This window comes from Oryzias melastigma, linkage group LG11 (genome assembly GCF_002922805.2).
Source record: "Oryzias melastigma strain HK-1 linkage group LG11, ASM292280v2, whole genome shotgun sequence".
Lineage (NCBI taxonomy): Eukaryota > Metazoa > Chordata > Actinopteri > Beloniformes > Adrianichthyidae > Oryzias > Oryzias melastigma.
The window spans coordinates 12713815-12741624 of NC_050522.1; the positions used below are offsets into that span (position 1 = coordinate 12713815).

General features: G+C 35.6%; 1 protein-coding gene across 5 annotated transcripts in view; it reads left to right on the forward strand.

Moving 5' to 3' along the window:
• Positions 1-27810, forward strand: part of col11a2 (collagen, type XI, alpha 2) — a 44650-nt gene that overhangs the window by 6450 nt on the left and 10390 nt on the right. For 2 of the 5 annotated variants that reach the window (XM_036214133.1, XM_024297117.2), the window contains exons 2-39: positions 3620-3781; positions 5045-5255; positions 5781-5943; positions 6080-6202; positions 7671-7781; positions 12677-12796; positions 15548-15763; positions 16588-16641; positions 17430-17471; positions 17679-17741; positions 17896-17970; positions 18269-18355; positions 18677-18733; positions 18884-18937; positions 19108-19161; positions 19393-19446; positions 19725-19778; positions 19906-19959; positions 20044-20088; positions 20257-20310; positions 20948-20992; positions 21151-21204; positions 21821-21865; positions 22764-22817; positions 22927-22971; positions 23103-23156; positions 23321-23365; positions 23472-23525; positions 23626-23733; positions 24808-24861; positions 24993-25046; positions 25181-25225; positions 25573-25626; positions 25976-26020; positions 26153-26206; positions 26622-26675; positions 27317-27370; positions 27476-27673. In XM_036214133.1, coding sequence (XP_036070026.1) covers positions 3620-3781; positions 5045-5255; positions 5781-5943; positions 6080-6202; positions 7671-7781; positions 12677-12796; positions 15548-15763; positions 16588-16641; positions 17430-17471; positions 17679-17741; positions 17896-17970; positions 18269-18355; positions 18677-18733; positions 18884-18937; positions 19108-19161; positions 19393-19446; positions 19725-19778; positions 19906-19959; positions 20044-20088; positions 20257-20310; positions 20948-20992; positions 21151-21204; positions 21821-21865; positions 22764-22817; positions 22927-22971; positions 23103-23156; positions 23321-23365; positions 23472-23525; positions 23626-23733; positions 24808-24861; positions 24993-25046; positions 25181-25225; positions 25573-25626; positions 25976-26020; positions 26153-26206; positions 26622-26675; positions 27317-27370; positions 27476-27673 — 2969 coding nt within the window. Of the gene's footprint in view, positions 1-3619; positions 3782-5044; positions 5256-5780; positions 5944-6079; positions 6203-7670; positions 7782-9888; positions 10858-12676; positions 12797-15547; positions 15764-16587; positions 16642-17429; positions 17472-17678; positions 17742-17895; positions 17971-18268; positions 18356-18676; positions 18734-18883; positions 18938-19107; positions 19162-19392; positions 19447-19724; positions 19779-19905; positions 19960-20043; positions 20089-20256; positions 20311-20947; positions 20993-21150; positions 21205-21820; positions 21866-22763; positions 22818-22926; positions 22972-23102; positions 23157-23320; positions 23366-23471; positions 23526-23625; positions 23734-24807; positions 24862-24992; positions 25047-25180; positions 25226-25572; positions 25627-25975; positions 26021-26152; positions 26207-26621; positions 26676-27316; positions 27371-27475; positions 27674-27810 lie in introns of all 5 variants that reach the window. The other 3 variants (XM_036214132.1, XM_024297099.2, XM_036214134.1) reach the window with 2 other exon arrangements.

Consider the following 27810-nt stretch of genomic DNA (forward strand, 5'->3'; position numbering starts at 1 on the left):
GGCTGTGCCACGCGCACTTCTTGTCACCATGTAATAAGATGGTGGTTTGGATGTTTGGTCAGACGAAGAATTTCAGAGCTCCGAGTTATAGACAAACAGTGTGGGAACTGTTTCTGTCTGGAGCACCTGTTGAAAAAAAAACAGGCATTCCAAACTACAGTGTCCCATTGTGTACCAAAGAGCATATCATTATGTCCAATCATTTTTACAGCAGCATTAGTGTTTTACTTGATGCTCAGTTTAGGGATTATACCCCTGGAAGAGAATTGTAGCCAAAGCTTGTGCCTATGGGCAGACACCTGTAGACTAACTGCATTTAGTCACCTGCAGTCCTGCTTCCTGTCTCAGTGACAGGTGACTAATTGGTTCACACGTGTATCAAAAGACTTGTCCCATCTGTGAGTGCTTATGGTCAAATAAATAGAAGAGGTGTGAAAGGAAGGAAGAAAAAGAAAACAAGAGTTTTTTTTCTCTTATCTGTTCTCTGTCTGAATTCGTTTGTGCTGTCTCTCATCTTTCGAGGTGTATAGGTACGCTTTTCCCGACCCGGCTTGTGTGTATCTCTGTAGGTGCCGTGTGTTATTTCTCGTGGGTGTGCTTCTGTTGTGATTGTGGTCCTACAGGCAGGAAGGGCCCCGACTGCAGATGTGAGCTGGGCTTAGGAACAGAGTGCCACATTGTGCTGGACGAGCTGGGGGAGCTCAGGCTGCAATCTGATCCAGTATCCTGCCATCACAGAACCATACTGTCTACTGTCAATGCCTGACCCCCCCAAAAACACACATACGAGTACACACACATGACTGTGCCTGAATGTCCCTTTTTTCCTCTCGTTGATCTCCTTTCCTTTACCTGTATAATTCACTCAGAACATTCCGCTGCTGAAGCCTTACATTTATGGAAAGCATGATTTCCTTTTAGCTTTCAGAGGGTTGAAATTTGACATTGAAGTTGGAAAATAGATTTGCATATTTTCAATTTATGTACCTGTTTTCTCATTTTATCCTAATTTATTGTAACTTAATATGTTATGTTAACAATGACAGGATTCACTTTTTTCTTACATTTGAGGCTCCTCCTCTTTCCAACTATTATCTTTATTTATTCTCTATATTGTAGTATGACACTATTGGAGGGTGGTACTGATAAAAGGCACAATACGACATTTTGACATCTCTAAATATGACTAACCTTGATCTTATTTTATAATATGTTTATCCTTGGACATTGTGTGTTACTTTATCTTAAAAGTAACTTTTAATGTGTTTATTGAGAAATGAGAGGATTACTTTTTTGTTAGTTTTTAATCCATACTGATAAATGCTTTGGGATTTATATTCATCACATTGTATCTTTCCTTACCAGAGAGTGTTTACTGGCCTTAATATCATGAACACCAGCTGTTGTGCTGTTTTAATTGTATTTCACTTTATTTATTTACATGACTTTAGTAATAAATATTTTTCTTTTTTGAGCTAATACAGTTGACACTTTGGGTGCAGTCTTTATCTTAGTTACCCCTGAGGTTTCTATAGTAACGCATCACTATCACTGTAACTTTAGTTTAAAAAATTCCCAGCTGTGAATGAATATAATCATCTGTTAAAAATAAAGACAATTATAATGTACACTTTCAAACTCAAGCAATTTTCCAACAATAGTTTTGGGAACTTTGACATGATTTGTTTAAACTTTAAAGCTGTCATAGAATCAGTTCAAATCTGCATAGCAGCACAATAGCAATTCGCTATTGCAAAACACATCTGTGAGCGTCCTGTTTGCACAGTTTGTGTGTTATGCATGTTTTTCAGTCTCTTTTGAGGTACACTGCAGGGTTTAAAGCAGCTCTGGATTGCTTTTGACAGGGGTAAAAGGCATAATCCTCTTAACAGGTGGAATTATTATTTTTTTTATAAGGGGCTCTGTATTTAAAACATGACTTTGATTTTTTTATGTCAATTTAAAACTTATTTCAACATACTTACTATTTCTGTTTACATTATTTTTTTGCATAGTATTTACTTGCAAAATGAGCATCAATAAAACTGTGGACTCAGTGTCTTTAAACAACATGAAGATGACAGCAGTTTATAGGAGGCTGTCAGTATCATGTCAGAGTGACCTTTTGCTGTCTCTGTCAGTGTGCTTATGAGAATGAGTTTTACTGACTGCCGTCTTCATAATTTTTTGCTTTAACCAGTGAACATCTTTTGATAAGTATATAAATATTTACTTTGTTGATGAATTTAAGCAAAAACGAGCACTTCTCCTGTAAACTGAGCTTTTTCTTCAACCCATCTGATCTAATCTAAAATATCTAGCTTGAAAAGAGGAAAATCTTTTTATTAAAAAGAGAAGCAGCAGCGGATTTGGAAAAATGTGTGAAACCCTTTACACCAAAGCCTACATTAAGCATCATTTACAAGTCTACCACAGCAGGAAAACTCATCAAGTGTCAATCTTTGAAGTATCTGATTATGATATCTGATTAGGGCTTCTGTTGCGGCTGATATATTTGATCACTTTTCTGTTGCTAAGATAAATGTGATATTTTTTGTCCTGAAAAAGGATAGTTGAGTCAAGTGTTATTTATGCTGATAATTTGCCGAAAATTGTTTTTTTTAACAGGCTTCTCGTCACATTTCATTTTAAAGATTGGAAATGATAAATTAGAACAATGTATGAAGCTTTAAAATATAAATAGATAAATAAAACAACAAAACAAGGAAGCAATGTTCCTACATGATGGTGTAAAAACATTTATATTATCATAAAATCACCTGTTAAACAGATAACAACTCTGGTCATATGTACTCTGTCCTGTCCTTCCCAAACTGTATGAACCTAAATTTGAGACAGGAAAATAGTAATTAATAATCATTATTTTTGGTATATTGTAAGTGTTCCCAGTGGTCTTTTTTATTATAATTCCGCTGTTTTAAGGCAAAAAAATAACAAACAAAAAAAACCGGTCTGTTTTTTTAGGACAGTTTCTACATAGCGGCAGGAGTTCATTAGATATTTGATTGAGTTGTGGGCGGGACTGTTGTGGTAGTAAGCCTCCACTGATATCCCATCATCCCTTTGTTTGCAATCTCTCCCACTGTCTCAGTGCCCCTCACAACCCCAGGCTAAAATTAGCAGGGTTTTCCAGCCATATAGTTTTGAGCCACATGCCAGCTTAAATGAGGAAAATGGAGACTGTTTCTATTTGTCTGCTACTCAATGCATAGGAATGGAGCAGAGCAGGGAGGCTCTGACCTGCCCATTTCAGTTGCTCCGTCTCAACCGAGAGCTTTTTCAAATGACATGTTTTAATCTGCTCCTGATTTTCCACCATTTGAGTAAAGAAATACTCAGATGTGCAATTTAAATCTTCAATTATTTGATATATGTCATCAATCATGAGAAAAATGCCACAAAAACATGTTAAAAACACCAAAACACATTTTTTTTATTGGAGTGGTTCTTAAAAAAATAAATGCTTTGTAGAAAGCCACTGAATTTGCTTTTTTTTTTTTACTTTTTGCTTTTTAACATCAATGTGAGCTTTCAGCTGCTGCATGTTCAAATATTTTTTTAAGTCTGTTAATACTCTTTTCTTGTCTTGACTCAACAGATCCAGTGGATTTGCTGAAAGTTCTGCAGGTTCCCACTCTCCCCGAGGGTGTGAAGAAAGTCCCTGGTTTCTGCACGTCTCGCCGCTCTAGTAGTCCTGATCATGCATATCGCATCACCAAGAAGGCACAGATTTCTGCCCCCACCAATCAGCTCTTTTCAGGTAGGATTCTGAAGATCTGGACTTTAGCTTCTATCGACAAGGCTGCTGAGAATTTAATAACCAACCTATTGAATACACAGTATATGTCAGAAGTACTTTGATTTAGTATTGCAGTTTCAAAGTTTCACATCTATGTTGCAGAAATGGAAAACAAAACTTCACAGAAGGTGTTTTGTTGGTCATAATGGACACTTTATAAAACTGTTTTTAAAGATTTAAGACTGACACATAAAAGTGCTGATAAAAGATAAAAAATGTACATAAATTATTTTTCTATATAAATATCATCATTACCATAAACAGGATCTGAAAATCCTCCTTGACGGATTGCCGAAAGCAATTTCAAGGATTTTTTAACAATAGATGATTGATACTAATGATTAATTCTTTAATTTAATTTAATTTAATTTAGAATAAGCTTATGATTTGAAGACTAAATCGACATTATTGTTAAAACAATCTCCCATAAAATGCTTTACATTGAAACAGTTTTGGTAATTTACAATTGACAGCCATGATTTTGCTTGTCTTGTGTTAAGAGAACCGAATGCAGTTCTAGAAATGGAAAAGGTGCTACGGTAGTGAAAAACTATACACTTGCGTTACAGGGTTATATATCATAACATAGAGCACATTTAACCTAGACATGTGTTTTATACAGGAAAAATATGTATATTTCAGTTTGTCATATATTTAATGTATTTATAGCCGTTTCTTAAAACAGGTTTGGCACATTTTGCCTATGTGAAAGTGCTCATTGTATGAAGTTTTGGGTTGTTTTATAAATTCTTAGTTTGTGGAACCATAACATGTCCTCTGTGGAAGGAGTAAAGAATAAAAGTTTAACGTTTAAGATCAATTCTCCATCCGTTCCTTTCCCAGAACCAATTATCTGTTTTCAATTTGAAACATGTTCTCCAAATCATGACATAAGTTGACATTTTTCTCTGTGTTAATTATGATTTAACCTCCTAAAATTATTTTTAGTAAGTGTTTGCACTATCACACAACATTCACTTTTTGTTCTTTTGTTATCTGAAATTAACCCAAAGTTATGTCTTTTTCTTTGTCAAGTTTTTGTCTCCCAGCAATCCCAGAATGAAGTTTGAAAAATTTTTTGTTAATTGACTAATCCGTTCATGAGTTTGACAAACATCTTTTATTTCTTTTCATAAAACATCAATAGATCAGTCTACGAGCAAGTGTTAATTATGCTATTTCTTTTCCGTCCTCTTATTCTGTCCTTTTTTTTTACATCCACAGGGCGTTTCCCAGAGAACTTCTCTATCATGGCTCTTGTCAAAGCCCAGGCTGGTGTCCAAGCCTTCCTCCTCTCCATCTACAGTGAAAACGGCATTCAGCAGCTGGGGATCGAACTGGGACGTTCACCTGTTTTCCTCTACGAGGATCAGAATGGCAAGCCAGCTCCTGAGGACTACCCGCTTTTCAGAGGGGTCAACCTGGCTGATGGCAAGTCAGTAACCAATGACAACAGACTTTGTCTGGTAGAATTCTGAAATGGCATGGTTGGGATTGTGTGTTTGGTGTTCTCACACATATAAAATAAGTGATTTTGAAGTCAAAAGTTATCACGGGAAGCATATCAAACACCGTTGTCACAAAACACCCTCAAATCTGAAATAGAAAAAATTTGGTTGTGCCTTAAAAATCTCTTTCTACAGTATATGTATCGTAACAAACCTAAGTAAAACATTTTCTCTCAAAAATGGCAGATAAAGAGTACAAAGTAAAAGACTATCAAATACAAAGATGTCAATGGTTTTCAATTTAATTAAAGTTTATTAAAAATTGGCTCATTGGTAGAAGTTTATTTCTGTAGTATTAATGTTCATGTTTTTATTTTAAATAAAGAAAAAATATTAGTACCTCATTGAGTCTTGAGTATGTAACTTTCATTAGTTTAGTGCTGGCTTATTTTTTCAGAGCTGTATCCACGTCACATATTTATCTGCCTGGAATTCATTCTCCTTGTCTGTAGGTGGCATCGCATCGCCTTCTCTGTTTCCAAGAAAAACGTGACACTGCTGTTGGACTGCAAGAAGACGATGACCCGTCCTCTGCCCCGCAGCAATAATGCTGAGATTGACACTAATGGCATCACAGTGTTTGGTACTCGCCTACTTGATACAGAAGTTTTCCAGGTCAGAGCTTGAAAAAGAGCAGTTTTGTACATTTGAAGGTTATTTCTTTGATGTTTTAAGAAATAAATACTGTACTCTGCTTCTGAAAAACTTTTTTTTTATAAATATCAGTTTATGAAAACATGTTTCTTCACAGGGAGACATCCAACAACTGTTGATTGCCTCCAACCCTCAAGCTGCCTATGATTTCTGTGAACATTACAGCCCAGACTGTGACTCCCCTCTGCCTAAAACCCAGGCTCAAGACCCCAACACATATGTAAGTAACACGCAGCTTCACACAAACCCGAACACCAACAAAATTGGCACTTGTGATCAATACTTAAACGCTGCTATTCTTTCATTTTTTTCTGTTTAGTTATGGTAAAATCCCTAAAAGATTCCTTTTTTGGAATAACAAGTTGCATCTCTTATTGTGAAATTCTATATTTCACTGTTAATTTTCAAAATATCATCTCTAACTCCAGTAAAGCTGACTCATTTAAAGTCAGTATACAGCATTTAGATAAAACCAGTAGTGTATAAATAGTTAGTTTTGTGGAATTTTTAGGGTAAGAAATGATATAAAGGATACATATTAGTTACAAAACTAAAAAACTAGACAACATCCGTGTTTTTCGAGTGTCTTTCTATACTTAGTTATTTTATTAACTTAATGTAATGTCTTGTGAGCCAGATAATAGGAATGAGGACTAATTTTGAGGACACATAATAAAACAAATAGATCAGCCAATAAATGAAGCCCTTAGGGTCAGTTTGGGTCATCTGACTATGTCATCAAAGTGCTGCTCTGCTTCCCTGTCTTTCTCATTCACTCTTTTCATTAGTATCAGTTTGTATCGATCCACTTTCCTCCTCAAATTCACCGTCTGTGTGTCTGAGAGTAACAAATGAAAAGCAGAGGTTTTGACATATTATTCCTGTCAAAAACGACTCCTCAGCAAACCTGCAGTTTTATAAACAGTACGCTGGAGTGACAGCGGGGGATTAGTTGTCACTGTTTTCTGCTCTGCTGCACTGGAACACAGAAAGGTAGGGGAAAAGGATGATACAGCAAACACTTTTTGACCTTTTTTTTTACTCTTTTTGTTTTGCTTGTATGCGTTTTTATTGAAAGGAAGATTTTTTTTGTAAATGCAAATTAGACTATTATCTAATTTGTTTTCTAGTTTACGTGTCTTTTCATAAAGATGGCTCAGAGATTTAGTCTTGATTTTCTTACTGAAACTGGTTTTGCACAATAAATGCATCATAGGTTTTTACTTTTTCACAATTTTTTGACACAAGCTGAGAAATATGGCAGCAAAGGAATTTTATTTTACTTCAATTCAAATTTTTGACATCCTTCAATCCCTATATTTAAACTGAAATGAATCCCCATTGAGCTGTAAAATGTCTTATGCTGCCATGTTGATGCTGTTGAAAAGTTTGCACTGAAAAAACCTAAAATCATTTCCTCATTCATCAAGTTCTCTTGCCAGTAGAGAGATTTGCAAGTTGCATAGAATCTGATGAAATGAGAAATGAAAACCTTGCATTTTATTTTTACCTTCTCTGCTATTTCTTGTAGTTTATCAACATGCTGTTTTTGTGGCTTTTAAAAAATAGTTTCATCCATCTGTCATCCCCATGGCAACCCATTGCTTTCTGTCATGCATTTGTCTCGCTTTCATGTACTCTCCTGCCCTTCTTATCTTTCAATTCTTCCATCTCACTGTTGCTCTCAGTACTTTGATGAGGAGCAGGATGACCATGAATACCCCTATTATTATGAAGAGACAACAGGCATTCCCTTCTCCTTTGCATCCCTCCCTCCCCAACCTGGGAATCCCAATAAGGTAAAGTGGGTGCCAGAGAAGGAAAATGTGCTGGTTTTGTGGAACAGAAGGGAAATGAGAGATAAAAATGTTAAAGATCTCATTTATAGTAAGCTGTTATTTTCACAGTAAAAAAATACTCAAAATATACCTTTAATTAATGAATACCACAACATGTAAGCCTCTCATCTCCCATCACTCCATTACTCCCTTATTTTATTTATGTCTCACATTTTTTATTATTCAGATTGTCCTCTCACACACAAGATTGCCTGTACTCCATATGATGTTTTGTTATCGTGTAAAATGTTTTCCATATGTGGATAATGTGTGATCAGAGGTGGTCAAGTTGGGGCACTGGGAAGTGGAGGCACAGCTTAGAGCTGTGTTGTAATACACACACACACAGTCTTTTTCTTCCTTCTTCTGTAATTAATGTACATACAATAGGATTTTTTATGCCTATTTTATATGTTGAAGCAGTTTTAGCTAAAATCTAACCATTGTTTTCATGAATACAGTAGAACTCTTTTTTTAAGTAAGAATTCCAAAAAGTTAAATGCAAGCTCAAATCTATTTAGTTAATTCTGCATTACTTGAAGAAAAAAGGTAATAGTTTATCACCATAAATATGAAGTTTGGATTTACTAGACTAAATACATACATTTTTTCAAGGTGTTTATAAAATATATCAAAACAATTTATTGTCTGAGAATGGTCTTTTTTTTTTACATATTAAGCTAACTCTTACAAACTAAAGATAAGCAAGTTTAAACGTAAACCTCTCATTGGTAAATATCAGTCCATAGATTAGCTGTGTGACTCATTGAGAGTTGATAAAGAAAAACAAACATTATTATACATATTTACTTTCTGTTGTATGCTAGACCTGGCTAACATTCTTTGCATGATATTGTAAACATGAATAAATATTACTTATTCTGGATCCTGATTCATCAAAATATTTTCAATTTAATCTGTTATGCTTGATGTTTTTTCTTACGCATGAATTATTGATGTTTATGTTGAATACTACGCATGCACCCACTTTTGCACTGAGTTTAAATAAAATAGGAACATTTGAGCTCTTTTTCCATGTTCACAAGTTCATTTGTTGTTGCACATGCATTTTAGTATTTGTATTTTCCACAAGTGTGTCCCTCTCTGTGGTCTATATCCTGTCATATAGGTATCTTTTCCTTTCAGTTTTCACTTGTATGTATTGTAATTTTAGCTGCATGTTTTACTGTGCCATTTGAATGTTGGCAGTTATTTTATTACTGAGATTTTTTTTCTGATGTGCCAAATTCCCCTCTATGTGGATTTCTTTGCATGACTAAACAGCATCAGCTCACTGCCTGATTGGTAGACCTGTAGTTTCAAACCCTGATCCTCCAGAGCTACTGCCCTACTTGTTTTCCAGCTTCCAAACCTGAATTAGGTGATCCCAGATTGTGATTAACTGAACATAAATGATTCTTGTAGTAAGTGACAAAAAACCAGGAGATGGAAAACAAGCAGCTTGAGAACCAAAATTGGAAACCACTTTCCCAAGCTGTTCAGTGCACTATAGCAGAGCAGCTTAATGCCTCAATGATTTGTGTGTGTGAGTGTATTCTCAACAGTCTGTGTGTGTATTGAGCAGCCAGCTTTAACTGACCAATCACAACCCAAGTGCCTCTGCTAAACCGAAGCCTCCAGTTTCTAATGGAAGAAAATTGCTGCTTTGTCATTAAATTTTGAGAATGGCATTACTGGAGAAAACAGCAGACCAACTAACAAAAGATCAGTTCAAATATTATTGGTCAGAATCACTAAATTTATGAATGTCGTTTGTGAAACAAAATTTGCCTTTTGAAATGAATTGTTTTTGAACCAATGCTGTATCCAGTAATGCCTGCACAGTCTCAGTAAATCATCCAAGCCTTAGCCATCTTTATGTCATTGTTTCTTAAAACCATCCACCCTTGTCCTTTTTTTTCTCTTTCTGTCAATCCCTTGTTTGTGCTTTCCACCCCCTCCCAATCCCTTTGTCTGTCTTTGTCATTTTCTACAAACTCTGTTTTTCTTTGTTGATTTGCACCTCTACATTCTAAATATGTCAACCACACAATGACTACAATATTAGAAAAAAGCTCCCAGTGGGAAAACTGCCTCCACAAAATCTCCTCTGATAAAACCCAAACCCACACCAGCTAAAGCTAAAAAGACTGGACCATACAAACTTGTGGTTAAACCCCCTTTGCCTACTAAAGCATCCAAGTCAACCAAAACAAAGCCCACTGCTGCCAATGCATTTTTGTCTAAGATCAAACCAACATCAGCACCTAAATCTAAACCTACAAGTGTAGGTATTGGTAATAAAGTAGCTCAAAATAAACCAAACAATGCAGCAAAGGCCAATGGCAATGGAAAGGAAAGTTTAGCAAAACCAAATAGCAATGGCAAGGATGGAACCAAACCCACAGTTCCATCCAAGGTGAATGGCAATGGTAAAGGCAAGATTGTAATTGAAAAAAAAGTCAATGGAAAGTCCTCAGCTGAGAAGAAAGCCAATAGCAATGGAAAAGCTGCTGTTGTGTCAAAGGGGAAAGCAAATGGAAAAGCTGAAAACAAAAACAGCAATGAGGCTAAGGCCAATGGCAATAACAAACACACTTCTTTGTCTGGAAAAAAAAATGTTAAAGTAGCTGCAGGTCAGGCAAAACTTGAAACCACTACAAAACCAGTAACTGTAAAAGCTTCGAAAACAAATAAATTGGAACCAACAAAGCCTACAAAGATTTTAAAACCTCAGCCTACAAAAGTTGCAAAAATTAAATCTGTCAAAACTCCTGTGAAAGCTGAGGTCAAAGCCTCCACAAAAGTTAAAACATTTCCTCCTCAAGTATCAAAAAAAGCAGTGGTCAAAAAGATTGCTCCGACACAAGTAGCTTCAACACCCAACCCCCGACCCACTCCACCCAGATCCACAAAACCCAAGGTGACTGCGGACAGTAATGTCAAATCCCAGCACAGAGCTTTCCCACCATTCGACCTGACTTTCCTGAGTGGAACTACAGTCCCAGAGAAGAATGCCATCATCGGTGTTCAACAGGTACATAACGAGGGTTCACGTCCTCTGTCCCATCTCTCCAGTCTCTTTACTAGCTTCTTCTGTCATCTTGGATCTACAATAAGTATCTCTATTTTGATGCAAGTCCTTGATGATACAAAAGCTGGTCTTCAGAATGGAATTTGGGTCATAACAAGCAGGCTGCCTTCTCCTCCTATATCATATGAAACTCATAATCACCTCACCATATGATATATAGCTATGTATATTCAAGCATGGCTTGATAGTTTCTTTTTTCTTCACTTCACTTGATACCACTTCCCTCAGGCTACTAAAACTGGATCTCAGAACTTGACTTAACTCCATGGCTCTGCCTGTTTCTTTTTGGAGAAACTGAATGAACCAGTGAAATGAATGAGCATTGGTTGCTTTAATACAGAAACTGAAGCTTAGAAAGCACAAATGTTTACATTTCCCACACATGCCACACAGCAGGACTACCCTGTGACATTGTCTATTTCTCTTTTTGAATCCCTTTTTTTCTTCTGTTTTCTTGTCATCTGTTATGTTTTAGATTATTAAGTGAGGCAGCTTCACAGAAACAAGAGGCAAACTTGTTTGCTTTCCATTGAAGTTTAGTGTTATTTTACACTATGAGCCAAAGTTTTAGTTTTTTAGTACTGTTCATTCATTCATGTGATGTGTGAACAGTGAGTGATACAATCGATTAACTGATAGTGTTCTGTGAGGCTGCTGATTGAGTTGTTTATTTGGATTGAGGTAAAACTAAACATCTTGGAGCATCAATTAATGATGTTTCCATTAAAGAGATGTATATATGATTTCTGTCATGATGAGAGCAAGTGTTCATCCTTTCAGAATTTTGCCTTGTGGGCTTTAGAGCTGCCACGATTAGTCGACTAATCGACGACTACTCAACTATTAAAATAGTCTACGACAAATTTAATAGTCGATTAGTTGTTACTTTATATTATATGAAGTCGGGGTGTAGCAAAGTTGAAAATTATAATAGCATTATGCTAGCTTTTTGGACTATTTTGCCATTTATTAAGGCTGATTTGGAGTTTAGCTAATATTTCAGCTACATGCTAGCTATTTTGGCTAATTTATGTTTTTTCCGTTTTTTAGGCTAATTTGGATTTTAGCTAATATTTAATCTACATGCTAGCTATGTTAGCTATTTTAGGCTTTTTTGTTGATGTTTTTTAGACTATTTTGTAGTTAACCTAATATTTCAGCTGCATGCTAGCTGTTTTGGCTGTTTTAGGCTTTTTTTCAGTTTTTTTAGGCTAATTTGGCATTTAACTAGTATTTTAGCTGGCTATCAGCTTCAGCGTTTTAGCTATCAGCACTAGCATCTTTAGCAGCTAAATTCAGCTTACATCATTCACACTAGCATTATTGCAGGTAATGCTAGTTTTTAGTTAGTTTAAAGCTGATGATGTGCTTTACATCTAGTTTGCGCGTGACCCGATTAGTCTGAAAAATATCAGTGATTAGTCGACTATTAAAATAACCTTTTGTGGCAGCACTAGTGACCTTAAAGAAAAAACTAATATTTTTTGGCAATAAAGTGAAAGAAATTTAAGGAAAGTTGTCAAAATATATCTTTAAATGTTGCCAAGTGCAAAATTTAAAGTAACTGTTATTCTGGCACCTCCTAAAATTTCTTTTTTTAGAAATCTGAAATTGAGTCGCAAGATAAAAAAAGTAGCTGTGGGTAACCACAGTTGATGGATCTTCTTTTAACTCATCACTCTGAAGCAGATTTTGAAAATAACCTTCCAACCAAATCTGCTTACCTCCTTCCTGCTCTCTACCTGTCAACTCAACCAATCAGGATGTAGACACTGAAAATTCTGAGGCTGGATACACCCCTACAGAGACTGAATATTTCTATGAAGGAATGATCCCACAACCAGAAGGTGAAGTGATTGGACAAGAAGAGATTTCGGTTCAGGTAAAAGAAAACGACACACTAATCAGTGACATACTGTACATTAGGTCATCAAACTAGAATAGCAACAGAATATGACAATTTTCTATTTGATTTTTCCAAATGATCAAAATAGATTTGGAAATTTAATATCTTAAAGATGAGTCAAAGTATCTGGACTTAAAATCTTCTGTCCTGAAACATTTTACTGCTCATCCAAGTGACTTAATGATGAAACCACTTGGATGAGGGGTGAAACCTTTCAAGAGAAAGGATTTTAAGTCTAGATACCATGACTCAACGTCAAGACGTCACCTGGATTCATGGGAACCTTCACCGACGTGATTGAAACTGAAAAAAATATGTACCTTTAAGATGGTGAGCCCAGACTTTGTAGTAAAGAGCTTTCTACATCTCTTCACACTTCTAACCACATCACTGTGCTTCTTCTTCAAAAGAGAATGCACAACAGTTGCCTCCTCAAACACTTTTGTCTGGACCTCGGTTTCCCTAACAGCAAGATTCTTGTTTGTTCTTATGCTGAGATGCTTGTGTGATTTGTCTGACATCTAAACATAAGAACAAAAATCTTGTGAATACCAGATCCAGATGAAAGTATTTGATGTGTAGGTTTAACTTCAGAAACAAATGCATTTTTGTTTGAAAAAGAATACAAGGGATAAAAAAACAGACTTCGACTTTGTCAACCTTGTTTTGTCATCCAGTTGTGATACACCTATTTTTCTTCTGTGGAAAAATTTGTAGCATGGTAAGATATGTTTAAGCCAGACCTGTGTTTATCTGTTATCAAAAATATTCAGTTTTCTGAATTTTAATCCACTGAATTCATTCAATTACTGTGTGGCAGAAACGGTAAGTACATGGGTAAAATAACCTAGTTTCTGATGTGCAAAGTAGAGTCTATAACTGTGCGTGTTTTCACAAAGTCTGTCATAATCAGTTGTAATGTGTTTAAAGACCATGCTCAAGTCTTAAATGCATGGTCTTTCTTCTATTTACTACAAAACTAATGCAGAGTAATTTGGTTTTGGGCTGTAATACAGGAACTGATTATGAGATGTTTTGTTGCGAAACTGCTACCTTGAGCTGAACAGTAAATCATAAAGGGTATAGTGGAACTGGTTAGGTTGATTTAAAGCAGACATTTTGTTGTAAAGTACCAAATATTGCATGGATGTATCTTAGGATCCCCTGTTGCAGCCATTTGGAAGATGCTCACACACTCAATTGTTACAAAATTGTCTATTTGCTCCAGTCTCAACAATATGGGTTGTTCATGCACAAAATGAACAGCTTAAACTTGAAGGTTACCTACAGCATTTTCTACATGATTAGAGGCGCATTTTCAGCAACTATCACCCCAGTGATCTAATGGTACAATGTGTTTACTCATTGTATCAGAATAGATGATTAGAAAAACATTTTGCAATCATGTTAACACAGTTGAAGCAGTTTTGTTGGTTAGAGAAGCTATAAACCTGACCTTCGTTTGAGTATCTGGAGCATCACATTTGTGGAGTCGATTAAGCATTCAAAATGACCAGAAAAAGAGAGCTTTCAAGTGAAACTCAACAATCTTTTGTTGTTCTTAGAAGGCTATTCCATGAGAGAAATTGCCAAGAACCTGAAGATTTCCTTCAATGGTGTGTACTCTTCAGAGAACAGCACAAACAGGCTCTAACCAGAGTAGAAAAAGAAGTGAGGGGCCCTGCAGCACAAATGAGCAAGAAGATAAGTACATTTGAGTCTCCATTTTGAGAACTCACAGGTCCTCAACTGGCAGCTTCATTAAATTTACTGTCAGTGTGAACAGTGAAGAAACGACTTAGGGATGCTAGCCTTCAGGGCAGAATGGCAAAATAAAGCCATATCCTAGACTGGCTAACAAAAGAAATGTGAGCAGAAGAACATAGACATTGGACAGAGAAAGACTGGAATAAGTGTTATGGACGGACATATTGAAGTTTGAGTTGTTTAATCACACAGAAGAACATTTGTGAGACAGAACAACTGAAAAGATGTTGGAACAGTGCCCGATGTCATCTGTAAAGCAAAGTTGAAGTAACATGATGATATTGGGTTGCTTTGGTGCTGGTAAGGTGGGAAAATTGTTCAAGGTAAAAGGGACTTTGAATGAGTAAGGCTATCACTCCATTTTGCAGCACCACCCCTTGGATAGTGCTTTATTAGAGCTAATTTCTTCCTACGAAAGAACTATGATCCAAAGCACACCTCAGAATTGTACATTAACTATTAGAGAAGAATCTGGTGTTTTATCTGTAATAGGGTGCCCAGTGCAGTCACTTGATCTAAACCCCACTAAGCTGTTGTGGGAGGAGCTTGACCGTGACCTTGACTGCAAGAGGTGCTCATCCATCCAATCCAACTCGTGGGAAGGGCTTTTAGAAGGGTGGGGTAAAGTTTATTTTCTGCTTTTCTGAAAGATGGGATCCGAAAGTACATCCATGCCAAATTCAGTGCTTGTACCACAAAATGCATGGTTAAATAACCAGCTCCACTTGTAGCAGTGTAAATGGTGTAAGTCCATGAGATGGGAAAAGATATGATCAGTAAGCAGTATCAGAAGCATTTTGTTGTGTCTTTAAATGCCATTTGGGTCTCAGAAGGTAAGAATCCATTATTTAGACTTAACCCTCCCCCCTTCTTACTTGCACCTTTTTATTTTTCTTTGCTTGACTTATTCTTTCTTGCCCTTCTTTCTACATCATTGTGGCTATAATGATATTACCACAGCCCCAGGTGGAACCAGCGTTGGTGGGGGAAGAGGTAGATGCCACCAAGGCAGGCGGTGTGGGTGGAGACATCTTCAATGAGGAGTATGTGACTGGGGATGTGGGCCTTAAGGAATACGACTATTCCTACAAGGACTACAGTGATCCACTTCCAGAGACTGGAAACATTGATGCCTACATGGGCCCTGCCTTGTCCGCTGTGACAGACGAGGGAGGCGTAAGTAACTTTTGCTCCAAGGGCAAAACATTTAACAAAGTTTAAAAAAAAATCAGTTTGACCAACCCTGGATCCTAGTCTTTGGGAAACTGTATTCAGTGTCTTTTCAGATGACCTGACTGAAGTTGCCATTTATCAAAAGTCAGCTGGAGAAGGCAATTTAATATATATATATATATGCTGTCTTTCATTCTTTTTGGCTAAATAGACAGCAAAATGTTAATCTGGACAAAATATTTTTAAAACTGGGGAAACAACTTACCATGCTTAAAGTGTACTGATAGTATAATCACAATTACCATTGTACCTTAAGGTACATTTTTAAATTAGAAGTGGCAAACTCAATCAGTCATCATGAAACATTTCTTTGAATATTCTTAATGGTCTAGAATCTGACCCAAACTGATTTTGGTTTGAACTTTGTTTAAAAAAAAGTGATGTTTGCTGTTGCTACTGCTGTTTCAGAAACTCGCAAATCCTATTGAGCTTTAGTAGAACCTTGAGCTATCACGTACCCTGCATAAAAAGGCATTGGAAAGTGTAATCAACTTGAATGCCTTTTATTTTAGCACGTATTTAAGCCCAAAAGCCTAAATACTGAAAAGAACGCTCTACAAGTAATGGACCCCTAATGTGAAGAACGACTTCATGGTATTTGGAGGAAAGCTTGTGCTTCTGTGACAAACTACAGCTGTTGTTATTTCAGTCAATGTTCTTATTTTGTTTCCTGTTTCTGTTTTTGCATTTTCTGTGAGCAAACACATGCCTCTGTAATGAGTGTTTTTTGTTCTTGGCGGCATGTGCTTTCTCTTTGTGTTCCCCAGGCCTCTGTTCGAAGTCAAAAGGGAGAGAAAGGAGAGCCTGCTGTTCTAGAACCTGTAAGTAATAACTTGTCTTAAAGCCTTTGGTGTGCTTAAACGGATGAGTTTATGAAACAATTCAAATAAAATATATATATTTAAAAAACAGATTTGACAGTTCTTTTCTTTGTCAAAGACTACCTGCTATGTTTACTTATAGATATTCTATTACCACATACATTAGAGTTTTTTTTTATTATACCTATCCAGTGAAACCAAAATTGTTCTGTTTTCTCATTAAAGGCAATTGAAGATTTTCTTGCTGCAATAGTTTAACTACATTTTTAAGTTAGTTGACACCCCAGATCAAACTCACAATCAAACTCTGATCTTGTAAGCCTGCAGTCTGATACTGATGTGCTCTGCTGGAATACTCATGTGATGATGAATCCTGTTTAATTAAAGTATTAAATATGTAGAGATTTAATTTTTTGTCATAGATTTTATAGGACTATAATATAACATTTTGAAATACATAATTCTTTGATAGTTTTGGAGCTGAATCTAGGAATTTGATTTGGATTAGTCAGCATTCTGCCTTCATCTAATCTCCATTTAAAAGGTTTGTCAAAAGTGTGTAATCTGTTGTTAATTTCAGTTTTTAAAAGCTACTCCCTTTAATGTTATCCAAGATAGAGATCTTAATTCTTCGGATGTTCACTAAGGTGTTAGTTTGCAGTTCTTTGTTTGAGTCTTGACTTGAAACACTTAAATTTAAGTGCAGAAGTGTTTATTGTCCTCATTAACCAGCTGAGACACCAACACAATTCTGTTTCTGTTTTTTTTATATTTTATGTCTGTTGCAGGGAATGCTAATTGATGGACCTCCAGGGCCTGAAGGACCTGCTGTAAGTTTATCATAATTTCCTTTTAAATTTTCAAAAAACACGTTCACTTTCTAAAAAAAAAAAACAATGCAGTTTACTTAAATTTGTCGTTTTATTGTGTTTCTTCATTGCCATGTTTGTTATGTTTGTTAATTGTGAGTCACAGAATTCATAAAACACTTTCAATGCCAAGCAAAATGATAAAAAAAATTTTATTTTCTTTCTCAGGGTCCTAGTGGACCACCTGGGTCCTCTGGACCTCCTGGTTCTGTTGGAGACCCTGGAGAGAGGGTGAGTCTATGTTCCACTTATTTAGGCAAATTGTGCAAAAAGTGCAGTAACTTAACTGTAATCTGAAGCTTTTCAAGCTTTTCAAAGAGGCACAATTCAATGCCTGTCTCTCCTCACACCTGCCAGCTTACCGCTCCTCCTCTCCATCCTGCAGGGTCCTCCTGGAAGACCTGGTTTGCCGGGAGCTGATGGAGTTCCTGGGCCTCCTGGAACATCAGTCATGCTGCCTGTAAGTCACTCCTACTTTTTTGTTATCTGTTGCAAACTGATGACCTCTAAATTACAGCATTAGTAACTTTAAATTTTGGTTAAAGGTTACAAAATGTATTTTTTAAGTGACAATTTAAAAGACAAAATACCAACATATTCTCTAATGATAACATTTTACAAGCTTTTATTCATACTGTGGTTTGTTTGGTTGCTGCTTGTTTTTTGCTTTTGAAAAATTCTTGATCTTCTCATTCCTCATTTCCAAGAGAGGTTATGTGTCACAGTCTGAAACTCTTTTTGTCCTTTTGTTTCTATAGTTCCGCTTTGGTCAGAGTGGAGGAGATAAGGGTCCTGTTGTGTCTGCTCAGGAGGCTCAGGCAGCAGCTATCTTGTCTCAGGCTAGGGTGAGTTACTATTGAGTTCATTACTTCCAGTGATAATTTTACACTAGTTTTTAGTAAAAATTGCTGGGTAAGCTTGATATGCATAACTTCTACAGATATTGCTTAGAAAATGATTACTATATTTTACATTTTATGAACATTTTACAAGACTTTTTGACATACTACAAGCTACATTTTATTAGTAATAAAAATGTAAAGCCCATTAAAAAAGCTAAATATAACAATAAAGGTGATAATGTAATTTATAAAGAATTGTTCTTTTTGTCACACTACGACAAAATATATCTCTTAGAACAGATTTTCAGATTTTACTGTCTCTAGATGGCTCTGAAAGGACCTCCTGGACCAATGGGATTCACCGGACGCTCTGGACCTCTAGTAGGTTAACTAATATTGAAATCTTAGTTTGAATTTTTTACATGACATATGATTCTTACTCCATTTTTCCAGAAAAAATATTTGACTTTCATCATTGGACTGTTTGAGAAAAACTAGTATTTTTTAAAATGAGGATTTTTTTTTCTACAGGGAAGTCCAGGAAGTCCAGGTTTGAAAGGAGAGGGTGGAGATCCTGGTCCACAGGTAAGTTTTTAACTTCACCATGCCTGACTCCTTGTGTCACATTATAGTGATGGTTCTAGAAAATTCAAGAAATGTTAGTGGCATGCGATCATGTAGTTATACATTTGAATTAAACCAAGGATAAAACATTGATAAGAGACATTTATAATACACTTCTCATTTTTCATCAGGGTCCAAGAGGACCACAGGGTGTGATGGGTCCTCCAGGCAAATCAGGAAGAAGAGTGAGTATATTTTATTGCTGTATGACATAATATTTACATCCCTACAGTTCATGAATTCTAGTGAAGATTTTCTTCTCAAATAAGAGGTAGATGTGACTAGCAATGCTTGTCAAGTTTTGTGTCGGTCCATAAACCATTTTGTAATTATTTTTAAATAATATTTATTGGGTTAATGACTTGATAAGTAAGAGTCTAAGTTTCTAATCTCATCTTTTGGTCTGGTTCTGACAGGGTCGTGCTGGTGCTGATGGTGCAAGAGGAATGCCAGGAGAGCCTGGAACAAAGGTGAAATAGCATCTTGTTTCTATCACTTTCCCAATGACGTTATTGGTGTTTGAAAATATTGTATGCTGTTTTTTTTTTCATTTTCATTTTTGGTCACAGCTGTTTTATTCTAATATTACCAGATCATAAACAGAAATTGATTTTTGTCTTGGGTTTTTTTCCTCATTTTAAGAAGAATCATTTTTCTGGTCTATGTGTCATAGTGTCACATTGCAAATAATGTATCAGTTCATCTTGTAAAGCGGTTTTACAGTTAAAGTGCATTGTTGTTATCTCAGGGTGACCGTGGCTTTGATGGTCTTCCTGGTTTGCCTGGAGACAAAGGACACAGAGTGAGTTAAATAATGGTTTTGTGCACCATTTGAATGTTTTACCTTAAAATGATGCACATTTTGTGAATATTTGCTAACAGTCAGGTAAAAAAATAATTCTTCCTTATTTTCTCTTTTATCTTGTCAGGGAGATACAGGACCACTGGGACCACCAGGATCTCAAGGAGAGGATGGAGAGAGGGTACACACATTAAAAACAAGAATGCTTTTTAAATACTTTTTAGATGACTAAGCATCTTTGACTTGTTATAACTGTGTGATGCAGGGAGATGATGGGGATGTTGGACCCAGAGGACTCCCAGGTGAACCCGTGAGTGTTTCAGTGGCAACTTTTGACATCTCTCGTGTTTCTTATTACATGTAAACTGAAACAGTGACTTTTTTTTCTTTTTTAAAAAATATCACGTTTTCTGAAAGGAAGATGTTTAATTAAACTGCAATGGTTGTGTGTTCTGTTTGTCCTTCTTTGCATCTTCAGGGACCTCGTGGTTTGCTTGGACCAAAAGGTCCACCTGGAATCGCTGGACCTCCTGTGAGTTAAACAATTCCAAAGCAGTTTGTAATTTTCCTTCACACGGGTTTCACTTTAGCATTTATAGTAGGTATTTAGGCTCAAAGCGCAGGGTAAAGTGGACAACTTTCAACGCTATGTATAACATCTATTTCATATACATATTCACTTATTGTCAGACTATGAACTATTGATATTAGTATTTAGATAGTAATGGCAAATTACATTTAGTACTTTTCTACCTTGTTTAAGGCCCAAAGTGCTTTGTAGTCACAGTCCCATTCCCCAGTGTACACATACATTCACAAACCACACATGCTTTATCATATAAAACTATATTGTGCTTTACCTGTGTATTTTCATGCTGAAAGTTAAAATAAATTCTTAAACAAGACCTTTTAACCACAATTTTATATTCAAAGCATTGGTTATGTTTGCTCATACAAAGTAGTCATGTGTGATTTTATCGGTTTTTAAACAAATACATTCAAAATAAGATTTAACTAAGGCAGAGAAATGACATTAACAGCAGGAATTTCACCACATACTGTATCAGCTGATCTGTACATTACATGTGGTAATTTATTCATATGATCAACTACATTTGTGTTTTAATTCATGTAAAACTGCAAATCTTTTGTTTATTATCTTGTCTTAGGGTGTACGAGGAAATGATGGACCTCATGGTCCTAAGGGAAATTTGGTAAGTAATAGTTACAATTACATTTTTTTTGCTTGCATTAGGATCAAAAAGCGTGTTAGCCATACTGTCACAATCTTTCCTCTTTTCTTTTTTCTCCATTTTGACTTTTTTGTTTTACATCGGTGGCTGCTGCATCATTTTCTCTGTTTGTCTCTCAGGGTCCTCAAGGAGAGCCAGGACCCCCAGGGATGCAAGGAACTCCCGGAACTCAGGTAAGACTGCGTTATATATCCATAAAATTATTTTTCATAGAAACTTAATACAAATGTTAGATACATATTAGAAGTGCTAATCTATACTTGTCCCAGTATTTAGTGATTCAATTCAACTCAACTCTCCAAAGATCTATGATTACATTTCTTTGTATTGCATCATATTATTCAAAGAAACATCCCTCAATGCATAGTTTTCTGAATTCCAAGTTTTCAGTGAACTATCTCAATACACGGCTGTAAATTATTTGTAATGGCAACTTTGCTGGATTTATCCAACAAATTATCCATTTAGCTAAGTATTGGCTTTGGTTGGAGTTTCTGTAAAATGTATCTTTGGAAGTTCATAGTTGGCACTAAGGATCTTTATTGATTGACAAAACCTAACAAATATTTTATCAGATGAACTCCAAAAACTTAAAATGCAAGAATGGCTTAACGAGTGATCATCTTTGCCCAGAAATGCATGACTGTTGGAGCATGGTTAACTTTATACCTGTAGAATAATAGTTAGCTCTAACCTCACACCTATTTAGTCATCTATATAGATATAATGGTAAAATGCAAGAATGTATTACCTTTATGATAAGAAAGTATTATTTTTTGTCTTTTACAGGGAATGCCTGGACCTCAGGGAGCTCTTGGACCCCCTGGAGAGAAAGTAAAAGACCATAAACATTGTTTTGTAACCTTCTCATAACCATTCCCGACACTGTGTTTAATAGGAACGTACAGGTTTATAATATATTCATTAGTTTACACTCTCTACTTCAAACAAACAAACCATATCAAAATTGCATAAGGCGATTAGTTTGATAAAAGTGTTTTGTAGAAGCTTCTCCTTAAAATATCTTTTTGCTGTCATCAGCATGACTGACTGAACATGAAAAATCTCTAGTTATGTTGTACAAAACTATGATACAATATGATAAAATGCTCAATTCACAAAAAGAACCAGTGCTGTTTCATAAAGAAATGTTTAGTTTGTAACTAAAAGTAAAACAATGAGTTTCCACTTGAGTATCATTTTGTAATTTCTGTTTGTGTATTTTACACCACCATGTTTTAACACTGATAACATTTTTCTGCTTTTCACTGCAGAAGTTTTGACATGTTAAAGAAGAAAAAAACGTTTTAGCTGAAAAATAATGAGAGCAATCCAGCTGAACAAATATCAACGTGCTGTTTACACTTGTTGACTTCCAGCATTTACAGTGCTAAAAGCAGCTTATCCAGCATTCATTTCATGTATTTCTTGTGTAATTTTCATTCTGAAACAAGTGATGAAGTGTGTTGTAAAAGCAGCCAGTGTTTGGGGCCGCTTTCTTACAACAAAATCCAGTCAGGCCCTGTGTACTTCTCAGATTTGTCACAGACTAGGAATCCTTTTTCTTGGCTGACTGCATTTATTTAACTTAAAACCATAAAAACTTTCAGGATTTTCCCACTGATCTTATTTTGTACTAACTAGCAAACTTATATTTTTAGCAAACAGAAATGGTTGGAAGACATTTGGAAGGCAAATAGCTGCCAAAGCTGATGATCTTGTCTTTCTTTAGGGTCCCACTGGAAAACCAGGTTTGCCGGGAATGCCTGGAGCTGATGGCCCACCCGTAAGTTTGTTTCTCTGTTATCAATTTATGCCATTGTTGTTGATGTACATCTAGTGCACCAGAATTGCATATTTTCCTAATTCCAGAATGCTCACCTTTTTTCCCTCAGGGTCACCCAGGAAAGGAAGGGCCTTCAGGCACCAAAGGGAACCAGGTGGGTGTCCTTTTTACAACTTCCTTCAACAATATATTATTATTCATATAAAATAACTTTATTAAATCTATTAATGTTATTAAAAAAACATGTTTTTCACAGTAACTTTATGCTTTTTTGATCTTGTCCAGGGTCCCAATGGTCCTCAGGGAGCTATTGGTTATCCTGGCCCTCGAGGCATCAAGGTCAGTCTACACAACTATTTAATCATCTTGAAAGTTACTTTTCCATTTGGATAATGTGAATAAAAATATTTAAACAACAAATACATATTTTTATTTCTGCACTTTTTGAGGATTTTATTTTTATTTTTTGCAATCATCATTAAAAAGTATCTCTTTGGTTGCAGGGAGCTCAAGGAATCCGGGGGCTAAAAGGCCACAAGGGAGAGAAGGTAAACATCTAATTCCAATTCAATGTTTTCAACATCTTCTCAGTTGTGAAATGAATGCTTTCACGTTCATAATTTATAAATCTTAAATACATGTTTGCTTTTTTAGGGAGAAGATGGTTTCCCAGGAATTAAAGGAGATTTTGGAGTCAAAGGAGAACGGGTAAAATTAATGAAAAGCCTAACTAATAATAGACTAATTAAATCAGCAACTTTATTTAATATACTTATTATACTGATCTTTTTGTGTCTCTTACTTTCAGGGTGAGGCTGGCTTACCAGGACCAAGAGGGGAGGACGGTCCAGAGGGACCCAAGGGCCGTCTTGGACCGCCCGGTGAGATTGGACCGTTAGGAACTGTTGGAGAGAAGGTAAGGGTGATAAGAGGAAGCAACATAACATGATAAAATATTTAGAGTTAAACTGAAAATATCCCAGTAGCCGCAATAAAATTCCCCCAAAAGGTGTTACATTTACTAGGTCGAGTGACAGTTTTCCCCTGCTTACTGTTCAATTGACCTTTTATCTTTATTCACTATGACTGGTATGGGAGTTGTCTCACATATCTCCCACCTGAGATGAATTATTCCAAACTTGCATTTAAATGTCCTTTTTAATCTGGATTATAGTGAACATATAAAGAGGAAACATGCATCACCTCTAAAGACAGTTGATTGACTACAGAAATTGACAAAAGTACAGCTGTTTTTGATGTTCAAACAACAGGAAAATGTCACAAATCTATCCAAACGTTTGAGGAAACATAAACTAAAGGTTTTCGTGACTCATTCAAACTTTGGAAAATGCCTTTTATAGAATGTTGGCATCAATATTTTTTTTGTGCCTAAACAGAATTTTACAGAAAAGTTGTGAACACAAGAGCACCTAAAACCAAACTTTACAGTAACTATACTTGAACAATAATTTGATGGACATTATTTAAACCTGGACTGCAGAGATAAAGACTTTCTATTTAATGAAAAAATGCATTAATATAACAGCAGATTTTATTAATATGCCTTTTTCCTTGTTAAAGTAGCAATAAAAAATTTAAAATCTCTTTTATAACCAAGTGAATGTGGGTTTTATACTGAAATAAAAAAAAAACATTTATTTTTCATTTACATATAAATTCAATAATGGTAAAATCTAAAGAATAGAAGTTCAAAGAATAGATAATTGACTATGACATCTAGACATTCTTGGTATTTTCTTAATTTTTCTAAGAAAAAAAATCTGTGCAATTGGATTTCCTATTCCCCTAAATCAAAATAGCTGTTTTATGCTATTTCATTTTTTGTTTGTTTTGTTTGAGTTTGTAATTTTTTTAAACTTTTGAACTGTTTCAGATGTCACACAATAAATCAATACAGTAACAGCATTGATTAGATTAGGATTAGATTAGGATAGATAGAATTAGTAACTTCTTCATTTTGTTTTTCCAGGGTAAACTTGGTGTTCCTGGACTTCCTGGATATCCTGGAAGACAAGGACCAAAGGTAAGAGAAACAGACACAGGTGTCAAAGACACAATCTCACTTACACAAGAAGACTCATTATCTTGTTTTCCGCTTAAGGAAGCAGGCAAAATTGGTAATGTTTCTTTCTTTTTTTTTTTTTTTTTTTTTAGGGGTCACTTGGTTTTCCTGGTTTCCCGGGATCAAACGGCGAGAAGGGAACAAGGGTGAGCAACCAATGCTCTGAGTGATTTTAGTTTTCCTTTTAAATCTTACCGAAAGCAATGAAAGCAAATGGATCAAGGAAATGCACAAAAAAGAAACAGTTCATTTTAGGACATTTGTCTTTTTTTTCCCTCAGGGTGTTTCTGGTAAACAAGGACCAAGAGGACAAAGAGGGCCGACGGTACTTTTTTCATTTGCCTGTTTGAGACAATTTGAAAGAATTAAACAACATTAATAGAGAATTTTAATGTCAAAAAAGTCATAAAAAAAATATTTTTTTCAAAAGTATGAATTGATTCTTAAAGCAGTTCTCTGATAATTGATTAATGGATTTATTAATTAATCAAATTTTAATTTGTTATTTTATAGAATAATATATAATGTGATTATATGATCTATTTTGTTACTAATATGTTTATATATATATTAGTAGTAGTATTAAATGTAAAAAAAAATAAAGCATTTGAAAAATATGTTTATAGGGAAGCATCAATGAAAACACTAAAGTACTTTTTTTCAAACTGTCAGGGGCCCAGAGGGCAGAGAGGACCAAGGGGAGCCACTGGAAAACCAGGAGCCAAGGTTTGTTTAGTCACTGCTTCCAATTTCTTGCATTTTTTTTTTTTATTTAGATATAGGTTGTTTTTTTTTCTTTGCTTGTGATGCTCATGTTTTGACATTCTCTTTTTTTGCAGTTATCAGTGGGTTAGTTTTATTCAGTTTTCACAGAAATAAAGTCACATTTTAATACCAAAAGCCTAGCAACACTGAAATTTTTGTGAAAATACAAAATATTTTGAGAAAATAACGATTAAAAATAATTCTCAAACTGAAAACTATCTGTGATGTTTCTGTTGATTAAATACCTTCATAGACCAAGATTTTTTTTTATCTTAAATGCTGTTAACCAAGTTATGTTGTTTTCGTTTAGGGAACGTCCGGCAGTGATGGCCCCCCTGGTCCTCCTGGAGAAAGGGTAAAACATTTCTTCCTTATGATTTACCCTTACAGTAACTTTCTTTTAATTTGCAGCTTTGCTGATGGATGATAAAATGGTTCCATGTATCCCTGTCTATTATCAACCCTTCTCTGTTTGTTGTCTCATCAGGGATTGCCTGGGCTTCAGGGAGCCAACGGTTTCCCGGGACCAAAAGGACCTCCTGTAAGAAAATGTTTTATTGTCTGTTTCTTAAAATGTGTAAAACGCTGATGTGGACAAAGTAAACAACTACTTTGGCCAAAATGTCAGTACTTCGTCCAAAATTACTTGCTTTTAATTGAGTTATGAAAATATTTTGTCTTCTTTTAAAGTCCCCAAATAACTGATGTTGCTATTCGTTTTTAGCTGCAAAAATACTATAAATATGAACAAGCCAATCAGAAATTGGAAAAATCTGGGGGAAAATGTTAGAAGGTTGAGAAAATTCCAACTTTTTTGCTTTCATTTTAACATTGGGTTGTGGATAACAAGTAGGCAAGGGATCACATTGAAGCATTGACATTTGTGTATGAATGTTTTATCTTCCTTAAGTACAGTTTGTAATGTTTTATTGTTTGGATTCAAAATTACATTACAGGGACCTCCAGGAAAGGATGGACTTCCTGGACATCCTGGGCAAAGAGGAGAAGTTGTAAGTTAGACTTTAAAAATGATCCTAGTAAGGGAACTGGTAATAATATTTGATTTAGATAATTAGATATAATTTTGAAGTCTGGTTTCTGGAGTTGAACGTGAAAGAGCCACACTGCTGAACTGGCTCGACTATTTTGTATTTTGCAACTCTCTTGCTATGAAATCCACCCAGTGAATCATTTTAATTTATGGACACGTGTGATTGAATTATTTATTCGTGGTGGATTTTTATAGTGTTTATTTGTTATTTCTTTTCTTTATTGATCAGTTTTGGGCAGCTATTTGTGTGATGTTGAAGATGTAAAGTAATAAATGTATTTGTTGTAATTCCTATTACCTTATTTGAATGAAAAAATACTACTATTATTGTTATTACTGATCAAAACTGATGAATGTGTTTGAATTCATTTTCATCTTACATTCTTCAGCTAACATCGAGATTCTGTTCAATTTTTAACTTGTTTGTTGTTAGTCCAGTTCGCATTAACACATGCAATTGCCTTTTGTTTTACCTCTTCTTCAGACTGAAGTTATATCCACACAATGTGGTGCTTTAAAAAATTGTTTTTAGAGAATAATAATGTTTGATCTTAACAGCAGTTTGAAGATTTTGTTGATAATTAAACAATTCTTTCATAGGGTTTCCAAGGTAAAACGGGGCCACCTGGGCCTCCTGGAGTTGTTGGACCTCAGGTAAAACTTGTTTTGCTCTTGTTTTTCTTATTTTTCATAACTATCATAAATGTTGCTCTCGGTTTTTTTCTCTGATCCCTTCTGCCTCCACATTTATCTCTTTAGGGGCCATCAGGAGAGACAGGCCCAATGGGTGAGCGTGGCCATCCAGGACCCCCAGGTCCACCAGGTGAGCAGGGACTTTCTGGTCCCTCGGGAAAGGAAGGCACCAAGGGGGATCCTGGACCCCCAGGAGGACCTGGAAAAGATGGGCCTCCAGGGCTGAGAGGCTTTCCTGGAGAGAGAGGACTGCCTGGAACCCCTGTAAGTAAAACAAGATTATTTTCAATTTTTTTTTACCGAACTATAAAAAATTATGAACAATTTTTTTATAAATTGATCTCATATGAAGGTCAAGTGGTAAAGAATGTTGAATTTGTTAGTGATCAGAGGTAGGGACA